This window comes from Lepus europaeus, chromosome 13 (genome assembly GCF_033115175.1).
Source record: "Lepus europaeus isolate LE1 chromosome 13, mLepTim1.pri, whole genome shotgun sequence".
Lineage (NCBI taxonomy): Eukaryota > Metazoa > Chordata > Mammalia > Lagomorpha > Leporidae > Lepus > Lepus europaeus.
Window position 1 is genome coordinate 35,111,054 of NC_084839.1, and position 18,839 is coordinate 35,129,892.

An 18,839-nucleotide genomic window follows, 5' to 3' on the forward strand; every position below is an offset into this window, starting at 1 on the left:
CTTGGGGACCAGGAGAAGCACCTGGCCCCTGACTTTGGATCAGCGTGGTGCGCCGGCCGCAGCTTGTCAGCTGCGGCACGTGGGCCGCAGTGGCCATTGAGGGGTGAACCAACGGCAAAAGGAAGACCTTTCTCTCTGTCTCTCTCTCTCACTGTCCACTCTGCCTGTCCAAAAAAAAAAAAAGATATATTTGCTTGAAAGAGTTACACAGAGAGAGGAGGAGAGGCAGAGAGAGAGAGAGAGAGAGAGAGGTCTTCCATCCGCTGGTTCACTCCCCAGTTGGCCACAACAGCTGGAGCTGTGCCAATCCGAAGCCAGGAGCTTCTGAGTCTCCCATGCGGGTGCAGGAGCCCAAGGAGTTGGGCCATCTTCTACTGCCTTCCCAGACCCTAGCAGAGAAGTGGAGCAGCCGGAACTCAAACCGGTTCCCATGTAGGATGCTGCGGCGCTGCAGGCAGCAGCTTTACCCACTACACCACAGCGGCCGGCCCCACGTGATCCCTTCTACTGGCTTTAGGTTTTGTCCTGTTTCATTAGGAAGCTCAGATATGGATTTATAATGGCTACAGAGAAGAGAGAAGCCCCCTCCCCCCACCTTGTGTATGTATATACACACACACACACACATCTCCTTTGAAGATGATTGGAGGGGGCCAAGATAGGTCACTGGATTAAAAAACAAAAGGCCAGGGGCCAGCGCCGCAGGTCACTTCGTTAATCCTCTGCCTGCGGCACCTGCATCCCATATGGGTGCTGTGTTCTAGTCCCGGCTGCTCCTCTTCCAGTCCAGCTCTCTGTTGTGGCCTGGGAGGGCAGTGGAGGATGGCCCAAATGCTTGGGCCCTGCACCCGCATGGGAGACCAGGAGAAAGCACCTGCCTCCTGGCTTCAGATCGGCGCAGTGCCAGCCGTGGCGGCCATTTGGGGAATGAACCAACGGAAGGAAGACCTTTCTCTCTCTTTCTCTGTCTATAACTCTGTTAAGTTAAGAAACAAAAAAACTAAACAGTTGGAGGAAGAGTTTAGTTACCAAGTAACCTTCCCTTAACTGCCCTCCCTAAAGTATAATTCCTGTTAAGATCAGTGTTTCAACATTTAAAACCACTTAATCCATTCATTGCTAATCTGAGTATAAATAACACCTTTAAGGGTGGGACTTGATGTGGTTTTACCTGCTTTAGACATAAACACCAGCCCCTAATTTCTGGCAGCGCGTGTTCTCAGCGTGTGTTCTTAAAGGCACACTTTGAAACAGAAGTTGCTGGAAAAGTCTGACTCCCTGAGATACATCAGGAAGGCACATTATCTTAATGCTTTGGGTATCCAGATAACCAAATGGATCATAGTGAGGAATTAGTATTTCAAATTTAGCAATGCTTACAAAAACATTTCCCTCATACATTTTGACTTTTAAATGAACAATTGTGCTTGAATGATCCCCTATTTTTTAACTAGTATAGTGTAATAGTTAGGGAGGCAGATTCTGGCGTGATTGCCTGGATTTTTATCCTAGCTGTTACCAACTTGGGTTTTGGTTTCCTTAGCTGTAAAATAGAATAATAGTACCTATCTCATGGATTTACTGTATTAAAAGTTGACTCACTAAATGCATTGTTCTTTTCTCTACTAAGAATAGTAGTGCGTTGTTATCTAGAACAGAGAACTTGCTTGGAAGAAGCAAACATTCCTTTGTTACCTGCTTTTCGACCTGTTAACTTGCTTCTTCGGTTCTTAATTCATCTTAGTCACTTACGAGTAACTCTCTGCCTAAATAACTGCTTTGTGTTATATAAAATACCCCAGCTTTCTCCAATGGAAAGCAGTTATGTTAATCAGTTAGGTAAATACTTATTGAATACCTACTATATGGAGGCACTGAACACAGTACTAAGGATATAAAGCATGATCTCTCTCCTGAGGGCCTTATCAGGGAGATAATTAGAAATGGGTTTTATTGTGGTTGGAAACATTTAAAACACTTACTTAACAAATAAGAATTTCTTTGTCCTCCCAAAGAGGAAATCTAAAAGTAGATAGTTCACGTGTGCAATGGTTTTTTTTTTTTTATCTTTCTGCTTAGCACATATGCCTTCTTGGTCCTGTTCCTCTCGGGGTGGAAAAAGACTGCCTCATCTCCAGGCCTTATGTCCAAGTCAGGCAGGCTGGAAAAATGGTAAGGGATGAAAAAGGCTTTCCCCCTCCCAGAGGCTCTGCCTTTTTATTTCCATCCTAGGGACATCAGCAGTTATCTCATTGGTTAGAACTACTCATGAGACTACTCTTACTTGCGAGGGACACTGCATATTAAGTTGTAGCTTTCGAATGTCTTTAGGAGGTTCTGGAAAAGAACTGTTCAATGAGCCAACCTCCAGTAGTTGCCACCACACATACAAATGTCAACTACAAAATGGTATTGAGGGCCACAATTGAAGAGAGGGCAAGGCCGCAGCCAGATCAAGGAAGCACCTAGAGAAGACTGCGTGAGGGATGTTGTGGTATAGTGGATTAAGCCTCCATTTCCAACGCTGCCATTCCATATTGGAATGCAAGTTCAAGTCCCAGCTACTCTGCCTCCCATCCACCTTCCTTTTAAAGCACCTAGGAAGGCAAAGGAAGATGTCTCAAGTACTTGGGACTTGCTACCACATAGGAGACAAGGCTGGAGCTCCTGGCTTCCGCCTCTCCCAGCCCTTGCTGTTGTAGCCATTTAGGGAGTGAACCAGTGAATGGAAGATATCTTGCTCTGTCTCTCCCTTCCTCTGCCACTCTGCCTTTCAAATAAATATTTAAAAAAGAAAGACATGTACATAGAGAAATTACCAACTCCACCAAAATAAATGTTTTGTTAGTTTTTGAATCCTGGTTTTTAAAAAGTAGAGCATAGGGGCCTGCGCTGTGGCACAATGGGCTAATGCCCTGGCCTGAAGCGCCGGCATCCCACATGGGCGCCAGTTCTAGTCCCGGCTGCTCCTCATGTGATCCAGCTCTCTGCTAAAGCCTGGGAAAACAGTAGAGGATGGCCCAGGTCCTTGGGCCCCTGCACCCACATGGGAGACCCGGAAGAAGCTCCTGGCTCCTGGCTTCGGATCGGCACAGCTCTGGCCGTTGTGGCCATCTGGGGAGTGAACTATCGGATACTCTCTCTCTCTGCCTCTCCTCTCTCTGTGTAACTCTGACTTTCAAATAAATAAATAAATCTTTAAAAAAAAAAGTAGAGCATAAACAACTACATCAATATATGCTTGAATGGATAAATACAGAAATATAGAATAGGGGGCAGGCACTCAGCCTTGCAATAATATGCCTGTATTCCACGTTAGAGTACCTGGGTTTGATACCTTTTTTTTTTTTTTAATTTATTTTATTTTTTGCCAGGCAGAGTTAGACAGTGAGAGAGAGAGACAGAGTTATAGACAGTGTGAGAGAGACAGAGAGAAAAGTCTTCCTTTCCATTGGTTCACTCCCCTAATGGCTGCTACGGCCAGCGCTGTGCTGATCCGAAGCCAGGAGCCGGGTACTTCCTCCCGGTCTCCCATGTGGGTGCAGGGCCCAAGCACTTGGGCCATCCTCCACTGCCCTCCCGGGCCACAGCAGAGAGCTGGCCTGGAAGAGGGGCAACCGGGACTAGTACCTGGTGCACCAACCGGGACTAGAACCCCGGGGTGCCAGCACCACAGGCGGAGGATTAACCAAGTGAGCCACGGCGCCAGCGCTGGCCACTGGGTTTGATACCTTATTTGGTTCCTGACTCCAACTTTCAGCCAAAGCAGCCCTAGGAGGCAGCATGAGATAGCACAAATAGATGGGTCCCTGCTACCCATATGGGAGATGTGTATCAACATTCCTGTCTCCCAGCTTAGGCCCTGGGCCAGCCCTGGCTGCTGTGAGCATTTGGGAAGTGAACGAGCAGATGAGCATTCTTTCCTTCTGTCTCTCAAAAATAATTAATAAATTAATAGCAGGCATTGTGATGCACTGGGCTAAGCCACTGCTTGGGACAGCTGTATCTCATATTGGAGTATCAGTTTGAGTCCTACCTTCTCTGTTTCTAATCCAGCTTCATGCTAATGTGCCTAGGAAGGCAGCAGATGATGGCCAATGTACTTGGGTTCCTGCCACCCATGTAGGAGACCCAGATGGAATTCCAGGCTCCTGGCTTTGGCCTAGCCCAGCTCTGGCTGTTGTGGGCTTCTGGGGCATAAACCAGTGGATGGAAGATAGATCTCTCTCTCCCTCTCCCTGTCACTCTGCCTTTCAAATAAATATTACAAAACTAAAGGAGATACTTCCAGTGGGTACTACTTGTTGAATGAATGGAAAACCTGGAGTGTTTTAAAAGTGTTGGACCAAAATGACCAGGGTTATTTTTTGCCTGATTATACTTTGTGTTCTAGTACATTTTCAGTTACTATAACAAAATACCTGAGGCTGGTTATTTTATAAAGAAAAGAAGCTGATTTAGCTTATAGTTCTGGACCTTGAAGAGCATGGTATCCTTATCTGTTCAACTCTAGTAAGGGCCCCCTTGGCTATAGTACACACATGATGGAAGTGTATACAGAAATCATCTGGTAAGACAGGAAGCTAGAACAACTTAGGAGTCAGGCTCTTTTAATAACAACACACTCTCTTGTGAACTAACTGGGTTCCCATGAGAACTGCATTAATCCCTTCTAAGTGCTTAGCCCCCAGTGACCAAGTTACCTTGCACATCGCTACATGGAACCAAGCTTTTAACACACAAATCTTTGGGGAACATGCTCAAACCATATCCACATCTTAGCAATGTTTTTTTGGTCTCCTGATCATATCTTCCATGAGGTATACTCAGCAAATTACTGTCTCTCTCCATCTTCTACCTAGTTTTCATACCCTACACTATGAACTGAAATTTGTGACAGTTTGGCTGGGGCAACATTATCTTTGCCCCACAATAAAGATCATTACACAGTTTAAGAAGATTGACATGGACTGGTAGTGTGGTTGTGGGCTAAGCTGATCCCTGCGATGCTGGCAACTATTTGAGTCCTGGCTGTTCTGCTCCCAATGTAGTTCCTTGGTAAAATGCCTGGGAAAACAACAGAAGATGGCCTAAGTCCTTGGGCCCCCTGCACTGATGTGGGAGACCCAGAATAAGCTCTAGGCTCCCGGCTTTGGCCTGCCCCAGCCCCAGCCATGGAGGCCATTTGGGGAGTGAACCAGCAGATGGAAGCACCCCCACAATAACTCTGTCTTTCAAATAAATAAGTCTTTAAAAAATATAAGATTGTTGGGGCTGGGGCTGTGGCGGAGTGGGTTAACGCCCTGGCCTGAAGCACCAGCATCCCACATGGGCGCCAGTTCGAGACCGGCTGCTCCACTTCTGATCAGCTCTCTGCTATGGCCTGGGAAAGCAGTAGAAGATGGCCCAAGTCCTTGGGCCCCTGCACCCACATGGGAGACCCGGAAGAAGATCCGGGTTCCTGGCTTTGGATCGGCGCAGCTCCTGCCGTTGCAGCCATCTGAGGAGTGAACTGTCGGATGGAAGACCTCTCTCTCTCTGCCTCTCCTCTCTCTGTGTAACTCTGCCTTTCAAATAAAAAATCTTTAAAAATATATATAAGATTGACAGTTTTTAAATTTTATTTTCTTCAGGGCATTTAAGAAGAAATGTTTCTATCGCAATAAATTTTTGCTAAAATTAAAAAATGTACCTGAAAATCTAAAGCAAGTTTGAAGTTGGTAGGAAAATGTTTAAGTTGTGTATAGGTTTGATGGGAAGAGGCAAATCTTTCGAAGGAAACAGAGGGGAAAGAGGAAAGAAATCAGAGAATGTAAGGGGAGTGACATCAACTGAAGCTAGGAAGGCAGCAGGGGACCAATGGTTGGGGCTGACCTGAGAAATGAGGTGGCACCATTTGAAAGCAGTGAGGACCAGCTACAAGAGAGGGCCTTCTGAGAGCTTGTGTTAGGGAATGGGCTGTGAACCAGTTTATTGTAAGCCAGTTATTTGCATCAGCAATTCCTGGGAATGAGCTTTTAGTTTAAGAAGGGAAAGGGGCCAAGAAAGGAGGGAAATTACTCTAGTTATCATCCTTTTAAAATGTTTAAGTTTTTTTTTTCTTTTTTTGACAGGCAGAGTGGACAGTGTGAGAGAGACAGAGAGAAAGGTGGTCTTCCTTTGCCGTTGGTTCACCCTCCAGTGGCCGCTGTGGCCAGCGCACTGCGCTGATCCGAAGCCAGGAGCCAGGTGCTTCTCCTGGTCTCCCATGGGGTGCAGGGCCCAAGCACTTGGGCCATCCTCCACTGCACTCCCGGGCCACAGCAGAGAACTGGCCTGGAAGAGGGGCAACCGGGATAGAATCCGGCGCCCCGACTAGGACTAGAACCTGGTGTGCCGGCGCCGCTAGGCGGAGGATTAGCCTGTTGAGCCACGGCGCCGGCCAAAATGTTTAAGTTTTTAAAAATTTTATTTGAAAAGCAGAGAAACAAGGAGACAGACCTTTCATCTGCTGGTTCATTCCCCAAATGTGTGCCACAACCAGGGCAGGGGCAGGCAGAAGCCAGGAGACAAGAACTCAATCTGCGTATCCCACATACGTAGCAAGGACTCACAAGTATGTGAGCCACCACCACTATATCCCAGGGGACCCATTAGCAGGAAGCTGGATCAGAAGTGTAGGAGCCAGGACTCCAATCAGGCACCCTTCTATAAGATGCAGACATATTTAACTGATAGGCTAACTGCTAGCTCCTCATGAATTTTCTAATGATTCCTCTCCTATAGGTATATCTCAAAAGCCAAAGTCCTGGGCCAGTGCCGCGGCTCACTAGGCACCCCGTGTTCTAGTCCTGGTTGGGGCACTGGTTCTGTCCTGGTTGCTCCTCTTCCAGTCCAGCTCTCTGCTGTGGCCCAGGAAGGCAGTGGAGGATGGCCCAGGTCCTTGGGCCCTGCACCCACATGGGAGACCGGGAGGAAGCACCTGGCTCCTGGCTTAAGATGGGTGCAGCATGCCAGCCGCAATGTGCCAGCCATAGCAGCCACTTGGGGGGTGAACCAACAGAAAAAGGAAGACCTTTCTCTCTGTCTCTCTCACTGTCTAATTCTGCCTGTCAAAAAAAAAAAAAAAAAAAAAAAAGCCAAAGTCCTTCATTCTACTGAATAGAATAAAGCCTAAAGTGCAAATGAACAGTTGTCACAACTGGGTGTAGCTCTTCTAGCTGGATTTTTATTAAGCCAAATGTTTTAACTCATATTATAACAACTGGTATTTATATTAGCTTTTTGCAGATTTATAGCGCGCTCTAAGTGGTAAAATATAATCTAATCAACAAAGCGCTGTCACATTAATGTAATCAGACAATCATTCAAAGAGCAAAGGTTTTGGGAAGGGTTGTTGAAATGGTGACAATAAAAAATGTTTCAAGGATTATGTGGGACTTTAATCCAAAGTAGTAATGGAAAATCTGATTAGTTTTCCGTGTTTTCTACACCTTGGTTTGATAGTATTCCAATTAGGTTTTTGTATATCTCCCTTGATTTTTTTTCAAACTAACAAGCAAATTTAATAAAGTTGTGGAATATAAAATTGATACCATTTCTGTACACTAACAATGAACTATCCAAAAAGTAATAATCCCAGTTAGAGTAGCATAAAAATAAACAAACACTTAGGAATAACTTTAACCAAAGAGGTAAAGATCTGTACACTGAAAACTATAAAGTATTGATGAGAAAAATAAGAGGTATCTCCCTTGATTTTCACACTTATAGGATCTCAATGTTTATTGCCTTGTACCATTTGTCGGGATCACATTCCCAAAAGATTCTAGACCCCGCGAGTAGCCAAGTTAGTGCGTGACCACTAAGCAGAGGCGGGAGCAAGTCTTTTTCCACTTTGATTAGAAGAGTTGTACAGAGGGTCCGCTGGGGTGAATTCAATCTGAACCGGTGCACTTCATCTCCAAAGAGCAGGCATTTTAATTGCCCCGGGCGAGCCAAACAAGACCCTGGCCTATGGCTCCTCTCCACGCATGTTCATCTCACATTTCTAGAGCTTTGGTCCAAGTGCCTTAGGCCCAGGGTAAACGCGCACTTCTACGTCTATTTCCATTGAGGACACAGCACGAGCCTTCACTGCTGGAAAAAAAAAAAAAAAAGATGATTTGAAATGTCCATTGTGGTAATGGAGAGGGGAGACCCTAGTGAACACGAGAGCTTAACTACCGCTGTCATTATTATTAAAAATCTCCGCCCCAGCTCAGCGCAGCTACCCTTATAGCCCGAGGGAGCGACCGAAGCCGAAGACTACAAAGCAGAGAATTCTGGGGGAAGGAAGTGACGTTTGGCGCAAAGCATGCTGGTCTCAGGCGGGCTCCGCTCGATGCTTCAGCCTCACTCGGCGTGGCTGCGGATAACGTGGTGTTGCAAGGAGGTGTAGCCGGTTATTTCCCCTGTGTCAGGATCAGACAAAAGTTAAGTACCGCTCGGCTCGAGGACCGCGTGGAGAACCGTGCGGCTGCAGACAGGACCGGGTATGAGCCATAGCTGTTGCCCCCTCGTTTGTGCTTCCGCTCAAATTTTTAAGAGGAAATTGTCACAAGTCGGGGACGTCTCCTCGGCCAGATCTCCTTGGCATAACCAGAGAGCGAGAGGGTGGCTGTCAGGGGAGTTCTCTGCTTCACTTTTGGGTAAAAGTAGTGTGGGGCGAATTCCGGTGGTGGAAGGGAAGGCGGAGTTGAAGAGTTGGAGCGGCAGGTGCAGAGCAGAGCGCGGGGTGGGAGTGAGGCTGTCTGGCACGGCTTTGGGGGCGTGAAGCAGAACTGCGCCGGATAACTTTCCCCAGACCAGACCCGACCCGCGGCCGCTCGGTGTCCCCTTGGCTTTCAGACCGCGCTAAAAATATTAGCCACCTTACGCCTTGTGATCTCATGCATCCTCTACCCGTATGTTGTGTTCCCCAGCCATACTCTCGGTTGCTTGAACAGTATCATGTATTAATAGTTAATTGCATTAAGTAACTTGTTAAGAACTTGAGGCAAATCACACGTTTTTCTGAACCCCGGGACGGAGCTGAGAGGGAAGGCATTTGCTTGGGTGGAGCCTAAACATATTAACCCAAACTTGGTGGTGGTTTTAGATCTAGCCAGCTGGCAACCATGAGTGAATGGACGAAGAAAGGCCCTTTAGAATGGCAAGATTACGTTTACAAAGAAGTCAGAGTGGTAGCCAGTGAGAAGAACGAGTATAAAGGATGGGTTTTAACTACAGACCCAGTCTCTGCCAAGTGAGTATTCGTCCTCTCTGAAGTCGTGGCTTCCTTTTGTGCTGCCTGTATGTATGCTCTATCCAAACTGGGAAAGAAGGGAAAGAAAGAATTGAATAGAGTTGCCTTTGAATCTTGGGTGCTGTTCTAACTGGGTTACCCTGTCAGACCAGCCAAGTTAATAGAGATCAGTCACACAAGTTCTTTTCCTATTTTTAGTGAAAAATTTCAAAATACACAAATACAAGGAAAGTGGTACATCAGATACAGACCCCAAATCTCCTCTAGGTATTTTAAAGCCAGTGCTAGACATCACAGAATTGTTCATAAGTTTCAACATGTGTCTTAGGAGGACTTTTTAATACATGTAATCAAAATTTTTTTTATAAAAAAGATTTATTTTTAATTTATTTGAAAGGCAAAGTAAGGGCCGGTGCTGTGACGCAGTGGGTTAATGCCCTGGCCTGAAGCGCCGGCATCCCATGTGGGTTCCGGTTTGAGACCTAGATACTCCACTTCCAATCCAGTTCTATGCTATGGCCTGTGATAGCAGTGACTGCTATCTACTAGATAGTAGATAGCAGTCCTTGGGCCCCTGCACCCGCGTGGGAGACCCGGAAGAAGCTCCTGGCTCCTGGCTTTGGATCGGCGCAGCTCTGGCCATTGCAGCCAGTTGGGAAGTGAACCAGCGGACAGAAGACCTCTCTCTCTCCCTCTCCCTCCCTCTCCCTCTCTCCCTCTCTCCCTCTCTCCCTCTCTCCCTCTCTCCCTCTCCTCTCTCTGTGTAACTCTGAATTTCAAATAAATAAATAAATCTTAAAAAAAAAAAAAAGGCAAAGTTACAGAGAGTAGAGGAGAGAGAGACCTTCCATCTGCTGGTCCCCTCCCCAAATGGCCACATCTAGGGCTCTGCCAGGCCAAAGCAAGGAGCCCAGAGCTTCTTCCACGTCTCCCACATAGGTACAGGGGCCCATGCACTTGGGCCTTCTTCCGCTGCTTTCCCAGGTGCATTAACAGAGCGGAGCTGGGATCGGAAGTGGATCAGCTGGCTGCTTGCATTGCAGGCAGAGCCTTAACCTGCTACACAACCATGTGGTCTTGTTCAGAATACTTTTGTAACCCCTAACAAAAGCAACAATAACCTTAATATTAGCTGATTCTAAAACAATTCAGATTTTTTCCCAGTTGTGTCAGAGTTCTTTTCGTATTAGTTGATTCAGTTTGGTTGATATGTCTCTACAGTATCTTTATGTCTCTGTACTTTCTCTCTTATTTTTTGTTGCTCATGTCATTGGTTTTTTGTTTTGTTTTGTTTTTAACTTTTATTTAATGAATATAAATTTCCAAAGTACAGCTTATGGATTACAATGGCTTCCCCCCCCCCCCCCCCACCCATGTCATTGGTTTTTGAAAAACTGGTTCATTGTCTGAGAGAATTAAACATTCTGGATGTAGTTCATTGCATCATGAGGGTGTAATTTAAATGTTCTCTCATCCACCATGTGTCCTGTAAATTGGTATTCAGATTCAGAGATTATTGAGGACCAGGTGTATCTTTTGCATGGCTGCTTTAAAAGTGGAGATACACATACAGATAGACTGTTTATTTTGGAACAATTTTAGATTTATAGAAGAATGCAAAGAGAGTACAGGCAGTATCCCTTTAACCAGCTTCCCCTAAGGTTAACAGTTTATGTAGTCATGGCACATTTTCCAGAACTAAGAATTTACGTTAAACTACAGAGGTTATTTGGCTTTTGTCAGTTTTTCTGTTAATGCCATTTTTCTATTCCAGGATCCCAGGTTACATTTAGTTGTCATGTCTCCTTAGTCTCCTCTGACCTGTGAGTTTTTCAGTCTTTCCTTGTTTTTTATGACCTTGATAGATTTGAAGAGTAATGGTAAGGTATTTTATAGAACGTCTCCCAGTTTGGGTTTTTGTGGTATTTTTTCGTAGACTGGAGTCATAGGTTTTGGGGAAGGGTATGACCAAAGTGAGAGTCCCTTCACATCACAATATATTTTATGCAGAATTTTTGCATTTGTATTAATAAGATTAACTTACAGTTTTATTTTTTTCTAAACATTTATTTATTTGAAAGTCAGAGTTACAGAGAAAGAGAGGGAGAGACAGAGAAAGAGAGAGAAGAGAGATCTTCCATCTGCTGGTTCACTCCCCAAATGGCTGCAACAGCCAGGGCTGGGCTAGGCCAAACCCAGGAGCCAAGGGCTTCATCTGGAAATCTCAAATTGCAGATGTGGCTCTGCAGGCCACGGCCTTAGCTGCTATGTTACAGTGCCAGTCCCCATGGTTTGCTTTTTTCATCCTGTCCCCTGCATTTGGCATCAAAGTTATATTAGTTTCATTTAAATAAATTAAGGAAAAATCTTCTTTCTATAGTTTCTAGAATCTCTTTAGAAATGTTAGGAGACCTGGATCCTATTGTCAGAATGCTTGGGTTCAGTCCCCAGCTGCATCTCCTAACTCCAACTTCCTGCTAATGCAGATCCTGAGAGGCAGTACTGATGCCAAAGTAATTGGATTCCTGCCTATCATGTGGGAGACCTGGGCTGAGGTGCCAGCTCCTGGCTTAGCCCACTGCTCACCTTGCTGACTGTTGTAGGCATTTGGAGCATGGACCAGTGGATAAGAGCTCTCTCTTTGTCAGCCTCTCATACTAGAAAAATGGAATAAAGAAATGTATGACCCTTGAAAATTCTATAGAACTTACCAATAAAATTGGGCCTTTTTTTCATCCTCCATGGAAATACTTTAAAATATTCAGTTCTTTTTTTTTTTTTTTTTTTTTTTTGACAGGCAGAGTGGACAGTGAGAGAGAGACAGACAGAGAGAAAGGTCTTCCTTTTGCCGTTGGTTCACCCTCCAACAGCCACCGCGGCTGGCGCGCTGTGGCCGGCGCACCGCGCTGATCCGAAGCCAGGAGCCAGGTGCTTCTCCTGGTCTCCCATGTAGGTGCAAGGCTCAAGCACTTGAGCCATCCTCCACTGCACTCCCTGGCCATAGCAGAGAGCTGGCCCTAATCCGGCGCCCCAACCAGGACTAGAAGCCAGTGTGCCGGCGCCGTAGGCGGAGGATTAGCCTGTTGAGCCACGGCACCGGCCCGAAATATTCAGTTCTTATCAAAGATTATATGATTTACAGGTATCCCTTTCTCTTTTCTTTGAGTCAGTAACTCATATTTTCTTTGAAGCTTTATTATTATTTAGTATTTATATTTGTATAATATTTATATTTCTATATTTTCTATGAAGTTTTATCATTTATTTTCATCTTATTTGAAATACAGAGAGAGAATGATATTCCTCATCTGCTTATTTACTCCCCAAATGCACCGCCAGAAGCTTGGAACTCAATCTAGATTTCCCATGTGGTAGGGAGTGAAGGACTCAAGCCATTACTTGCTGCCTCCCAGGGTGCACATTGGCAGGAAAATGGAATTGGAAGCAGAGCCAGGACTGAAACCTAGGCACTCCAGTATGAGATGTGGGTGTTCCCAGCAGCAGCATTCTATGCCAAATGTCTGCTGCAGTTTTCTGTTTTAAATTTCAAAACAGGGTTTGGTGTTGTGGCACAGCAAGTTTGCAGTGTCGGCATGCCATATTGGAGTGCTGGTTCAAGTCCCAGCTGCTCTGCTTCTCAACCAGCTTCCCACTAATCGGCCTGGGAAGGCAGTGGAAGATGGTCCAAGTACTTGGGATCCTGTCTACTGTGTGGGAGACCAGGATGGAATGTCTCCCAGCTTCAGCCTGGCCCTAGACCTGAATGCTGTGGCCATTTGGGGAATAAACCAGTGGATAGAAGATCTCTCTTTCTCTCTCTCTCTACCTTTGAAATAAATAAATACATCTTTTTAAAAAATTGAATTTCAAAATGATTGGCACAAATTTATTCATGTTTTTTTTCTATTAATCTGTATTACCTTATTCCTAATATTTGTGTGTACCTTCTCTCTTTCTCTATTAATCTTCCTTGAGTTTTATGAATTTAATGTATTTTTTTAAAGAATAGATTTTAGGTTTCATGATCTTCTTTTTGACTTTTGTTTTCTATTTCATTAATTTTGTGCTTTTTTTTTTTAAAAAAGCTTTTATTTAATGAATACAAATTTCATAGGTACAGCTTTAGGAATATAGTGGTTTATTATTTTATTTAACTCTCTAAAAGTCAAAGCTATACTCTGCCTTCTTTTCTAATACATATTTTAGGCATTTATATAACTTTTTGAATAATATATTAACCGTATTCCACTCTGATTAGCTTTAAGCTAGATGAAAAGTTGAGATGTTTGGTGTCCTCAGTGAATGTTGAACAAGTAAAAAGCCTTTGGTAGGGAGAGAAGTCATTTCAAAGAGGGAAGACTGTTCCTTACTGATCTCGTGATCTGTTTGGGTTGATGATGCCTCTCATTCATTGCTGTTTTTGTTGTTGTTTAAAGACTTATTTATTTATTTGAAGGCAGAGTTACAGAGAGGCAGAGGCAGGGCTGGGGGGGGGGACTTCCATCCGCTGGTTCACTCCCTAAATGGCCACAGCAGCCAGAGCTGTGCCGATCCAAAGCCAGGAGCCAGAAGCTTCTTCCAGGTCTCCCACGTGGGTGCCGGGGCCCAAGGACTTGGGCCATCTTCTGCTGTTTTCCCAGGCCACAGCAGAGAGCTGGATTGGCAGTGGAGCAAACAGGACTTGAACCGGTGCTCATATGGGATGCCAGCACACAGACCAGGGCTTTAACTTACTGTGTCACATCACTGCCCCCTCATTGCTTCTTTCTTTACTTGGGTTTTTCTTTTTTCTTCTCTTTTCAATTGTTGTACATATTTATGAAATGGTGTGACATTTCAATGCATGCAGTATGTAACGTTCACATCAAGGTAATTAGCAGACATTTGGGAGCTGGAGGTATGAACAGACATTTATCATTTCTTTGTGTTAGAAACATTCAAAATCCTCTTTGCTGTTTTGAACTTTTCTATTAATTGTCAACCATAGGTTTTTCCTTTGCATATTTGCTCTGAACTTACTTTTCTTCCAAAGTATTGTCCTTGTGAACTTCCTTGAAGATGGCAGCATGTCTGTGACTGGAATTATGGGACATGCCGTGCAGACTGTTGAAATCGTGAGTGAAGGAGACCAGAGAGTGAGAGAGAAGCTGATGCATTTGTTCACGTCTGGAGACTGCCAAGCTTACAGCCCTGAGGATCTGGAGAAGCGGAAGAACAGCCTGAAGAAATGGCTTGAGAAGAACCACATCCCCATCACTGAACAGGGAGATTCACAAAGCACTCTCTGTGTGGCTGGAGTCCTGACTATAGAACCACCATATGGTCCAGAAAATTGCAGCAGCTCTAATGAGATTATTCTGTCCCGTGTTCAGGATCTTATTCAAGGACATCTTGCAGCTTCCCAGTGAGAGGCCAAGAACTGTGGACACACTGATTGAAATAAACTTCATTTTTTTCCACTATGAAATGCTTTGAATGTAAATCCATTCTATTACAGGACTTCAAAGGCACATGAGTGTGTGTTAATTCTTTGTTATTTCCCAAAATCAAATAAGTGGATTTTTAAAAAAGATTTTATTTATTTATTTGAGAGGTAGAATTACAGACAGTGAGAGGGAAAGACAGAGAGAGAGGTTTTCCATCTGCTGGTTCACTCCCCAGATGGCTGCAACAGCCGGAGCTGCTCCGATCCGAAGCCAGGAACCCGGAGCTTCTTCCAGTCTCCCATAGGGGTACAGGGGCCCAAGGACTTGGGCCATCTTCTACTGCTTTCCCAGGCCATAGCAGAGAGCTGTATTGGAAGTGGAGCAGCCGGGACTAGAAAGAGTGCCCATATGGGATGCCAGCACTGCAGGCGGAGGATTAACCTACTGTGCCACTGCGCTGGCCCCAAATAAGCAGATTTTAATTTCTTATTTGCTTGAGAAATGAACTGGAGCAAGGAGAGTATCACATGCAATAAAATTAGCACTGGGTTGTCAGAATCGTAGGGGTCTTTTTTTTGTAATAAGGATATATTTCCAGGGCCTGGGGTTGTGGCATAGCAGGTTAAGCCGCTGCCTAAGTGACATCCCATATGGTCACCAAAACATGTCCTAGCTGCTCTGCTTTTGATCTAGTTTTCTGCTAATGTCCTGAGAAAGCAGCGGAAGATGGTCCAAGTCTTTGGGCCCCTGCTATCCACATGGGAGACCTGGAAGAAGCCCCAAGCTCCTAGCTTTGGCCTGGCCCAGATTTTTCCATTGCAGTCATCTGGGGAGTGAACCAGTGGATGGAAGATTTTCTTTTTCTGTCTCTCCCTCTCTGTAATTCGGATTTTCAAATAAATAAATAAATCTTTAAATATATATATACATGTATTATATATATATTTCCATTTTTTTTGGGCAAGAGATGTATTTGCAAAAAATGTAACATGGTAGAATGAATATAAAATGTCAAGGTAAAATCACAGTATTGGGGCAGGTGTTATGGTGGAGCTTTTCATAAGAGAGTGACAGTTCAAGTCCTGGCTACCCTGCTTCCACTCCAGCTTCCTGCTAATGCACCTGGGAAGGTAGCAGATGATGGCCTAAGTACTTGGGCTCCTGCCATCCATATGGGAGACCTGGAGTTCTGGGCTACTGGCTTTGGCCTGGCCCAGCCCTGGCTGTTGCAGCCAGTGTGAACTAGTGGATGGAAGATCCCTTACTGTCTTCCCCCCTCCACCTCCCAAAGTGTGACAAGGTATTCTGTTGAATGCAACAGAGTTCATTTGCCTAGTGAATTCAGGCCAGCCTACAGCCTTAAACTCTTTGCTTGTAGTCTCTCTTCCCTGAGTCATCCTTTGCTTTGGAGAGAAAAGATAATAATTGTATTTTATCTACACTTGACCCTATCCCTTGGAAGCCAGTCGGGGCCAAGACTCTATGTAGAGCTTCCAGACTAGAAAGGCATCTATTAGTTTGGGAGTCTTTTCAGGTGCATGTCTAGAATGGCCCCCAAGGGGCCCACATGAGATTAGAACTTCAAGCCCCTAACTCCCTAGAACTGGGGTTGGCAAATGGACAATCTTTCATTGTTCTCCCAGGCACATTAGCAGAGAGGTGGATTGGAAGTGGAACAGCCAGGACTTGAACTGGTATCCATGTGGAATGCCAGCATTGCAGGTGGTGGCTCAACCCGCTGCAGCACAATGCCAGCCCCTACTCTGCTTCTTATCCAACTTACTGCTAATGTGTCTGGGAGGCAGCAGATGATGGTCCAATTACTTGGGTTCCTGCCCCCCACGTAGGTGATCCAAATAGAGGTGCTGACTTCTGCATTTGGCCTGGCACAGTTCTGGCTATTGCAGGAATTTGGGGAGTCGACCAGTGGCTGGAAGGTCTCTCTGTCCCTGCCTCTCTTTCAAATAAATGAGTAAATCTTAAAAAGGGGGATGGTGGATGGATTTAGAGGTAATTGAATTCAGCATGAAAATGTTTCTGACAAGGTGAGGAAGGCCCTTGGACAGGGAGAAATCATGTAGGGAAAACCCACAGTATCAGACTCGATCTTGGCCCAGGGGCAGGTTTTGGTGCATCGGTGTTGGTAGATTTATTTGTCATCAGACTAATGAGCCGAGGACATAGGTTGTATCTTGGCAACTGAGTGCTCTGATTGTTGAAAGGGTTTGCCTGCACACAAAACCTGAGTGCTGGGAAGGGTTAATGATCCCGTAGGCATAGAAACCTGCCTACTGAGGGAGTTTCCCTAGCCAGCTCCTCACCCAGGATTCTTCCTCAGAGATTAACTCACCTGTCTCAGATCCCTCCTTGGGGCTGTCAGCATCTGTGGTTCCAAGTTCTCTGGAGAGAGAGTCCTCCCCAAAGCTGGCTCTGCTAACTGCCAGCTCTGGATGTCAGCCAGTCCAGTCTCTGAACACAGTATCAAGAGTACTTTTTTTTTTTTTTTTTTTTTTAACTTTTATTTAATGAATATAAATTTCCAGTATACAGCTTATGGATTACAATGGCTTCCCCTTCCCATAATTTCCCTCCCACCCGCAACCCTCCCCTCTCCCGCTCACTCTCCCCTTCCATTCACATTAACATTCATTTTCAATTCTCTTTATATACAGAAGATCAATTTAGTATATATTAAGTAAAGATTTCAACAGTTTGCACCCACATAGAAACACAAAGTGAAACATACTGTTTGAGTACTAGTTATAGCATTAAATCACAATGTACAGTACATTAAGGACAGAGATCCCACATCAGGAGCAAGCGCACAGTGGCTCCTGTTGTTGACCCAACAAATTGACACTCTAGTTTATTCAAGAGTACTTTTTAAAACAAAGTACTGTTTTGACTTATCCTTGAGAAGTTCTGGTCTCCTTGGAAGCAAAGTTTCTAACCTTTGCACTGAGTTCTTCCCATCCCATGGTATAACTGATTTCCTAAAACTCTGCACTTCCTCCTACAAATGTTGCTGAAATGGATTTTTCCACTAACTAATTTTTTTCCTTAAATTTTTTTTTTTATTGGGGCCGGCGCTATGGCGCAGCGGGTTAAAGCCTTGGCATCCCATATGGGTGCCGGTTCCAGTCCCGGCTGTTCTTCTTATCCAGCTCTCTGCTATGGCCTGGGGAGGCAGTGCAAGATGGCCCAAGTCCTTGGGCCCCTGCACCTGTGTGGGAGACCCAGAAGAAGCTCCTGGCTCCTGATCCGCGCAGCTCGAGCCATTGCGGCCATCTGGGGAGTGAACCAGTGGATGGAAGACCTCTCTCTCTGTCTCTACCTCTCTCTGTAACTCTGTCTTTCAAATAAATAAAAAAGTAAAATCTTAAAAAAAATTATCTTTTAATTCCAGTTTTTTTTAAGGTTTTTATTTATCTTTTTTTTTAAAAGATTTATTTTATTTATTTGAAAGACAGAGTTACAGAGAGAGGTAGAGACAGAGAGAGGTCTTCCATCCACTGGTTCACTCCCCAGATGACCGCAACAGCCGGAACTGCGCCGATCCAAAGCCAGGAGGTTCTTCTGGGTCTTCCACATGGGTGCAGGGGCCCAAGGAATTGGGCCATCTTCTGCTGCTTTCCCAGGCCATAGCAGAGAGCTGGATTGGAAAAGGAGCAGCTGGGACTAGAACCGGCGCCCATATGGGATGCTGGCACTTCAGGCTAGGGCATAAATCTGCTGCGTCACAGTGCAGGCCCCTTTATCTTTTTGAAGGCAGAGTTAGAGAGGCAGAGACACAGAGAGATCTTCCATCTGCTGGTTCACTCCCCAAATGGCCACACTGGCTAGAGCTGGGCCGATCTGAAGCCAGGAACCAGGAGTTTCCTCTGGGTCTCCCATAGCACTTGGGCTATCTTCCACTGCTTTCTCAGGCTATATGCAGAGAGCTGGATCAGAAGAGGAACAATCAGGACACAAACGTGCCCATGTGGGATGCTGGCACCACTGGTAGAGACATCACCTACTATACCACATCGCCAGCCTCCTAACTTTTTTTTTAAGTAAAAATCTAAAAACATTCACAATCGTTTTAGTTTGATGAGAATTGGTGAATATTTTATGTCTCAAAGTAGGCTGAAGACTAGAATCACAGA

The 18,839-nt window shown here is 45.1% G+C and overlaps 1 protein-coding gene across 3 annotated transcripts; it reads left to right on the top strand.

Moving 5' to 3' along the window:
* Window positions 1-8,336: 8,336 nt before the first annotated feature.
* On the top strand, window positions 8,337-14,870 carry GEMIN6 (gem nuclear organelle associated protein 6). 3 transcript variants are annotated; one of them, XM_062209301.1, is made up of 3 exons: window positions 8,337-8,513; window positions 9,119-9,265; window positions 14,253-14,795. In XM_062209301.1, exons 2-3 carry the CDS (start codon window positions 9,138-9,140, stop codon window positions 14,671-14,673), a joined length of 549 nt encoding a protein of 182 aa, XP_062065285.1. In that variant the 5' UTR covers window positions 8,337-8,513; window positions 9,119-9,137; the 3' UTR covers window positions 14,674-14,795. The 3 variants fall into 3 exon arrangements, with proteins under 3 accessions (XP_062065285.1, XP_062065287.1, XP_062065286.1); XM_062209303.1 differs by having other exon boundaries at window positions 14,298-14,792; XM_062209302.1 differs by lacking the exon at window positions 8,337-8,513 and adding an exon at window positions 8,522-8,669 and having other exon boundaries at window positions 14,253-14,870.
* The last annotated feature ends 3,969 nt before the right edge of the window (window positions 14,871-18,839 follow it).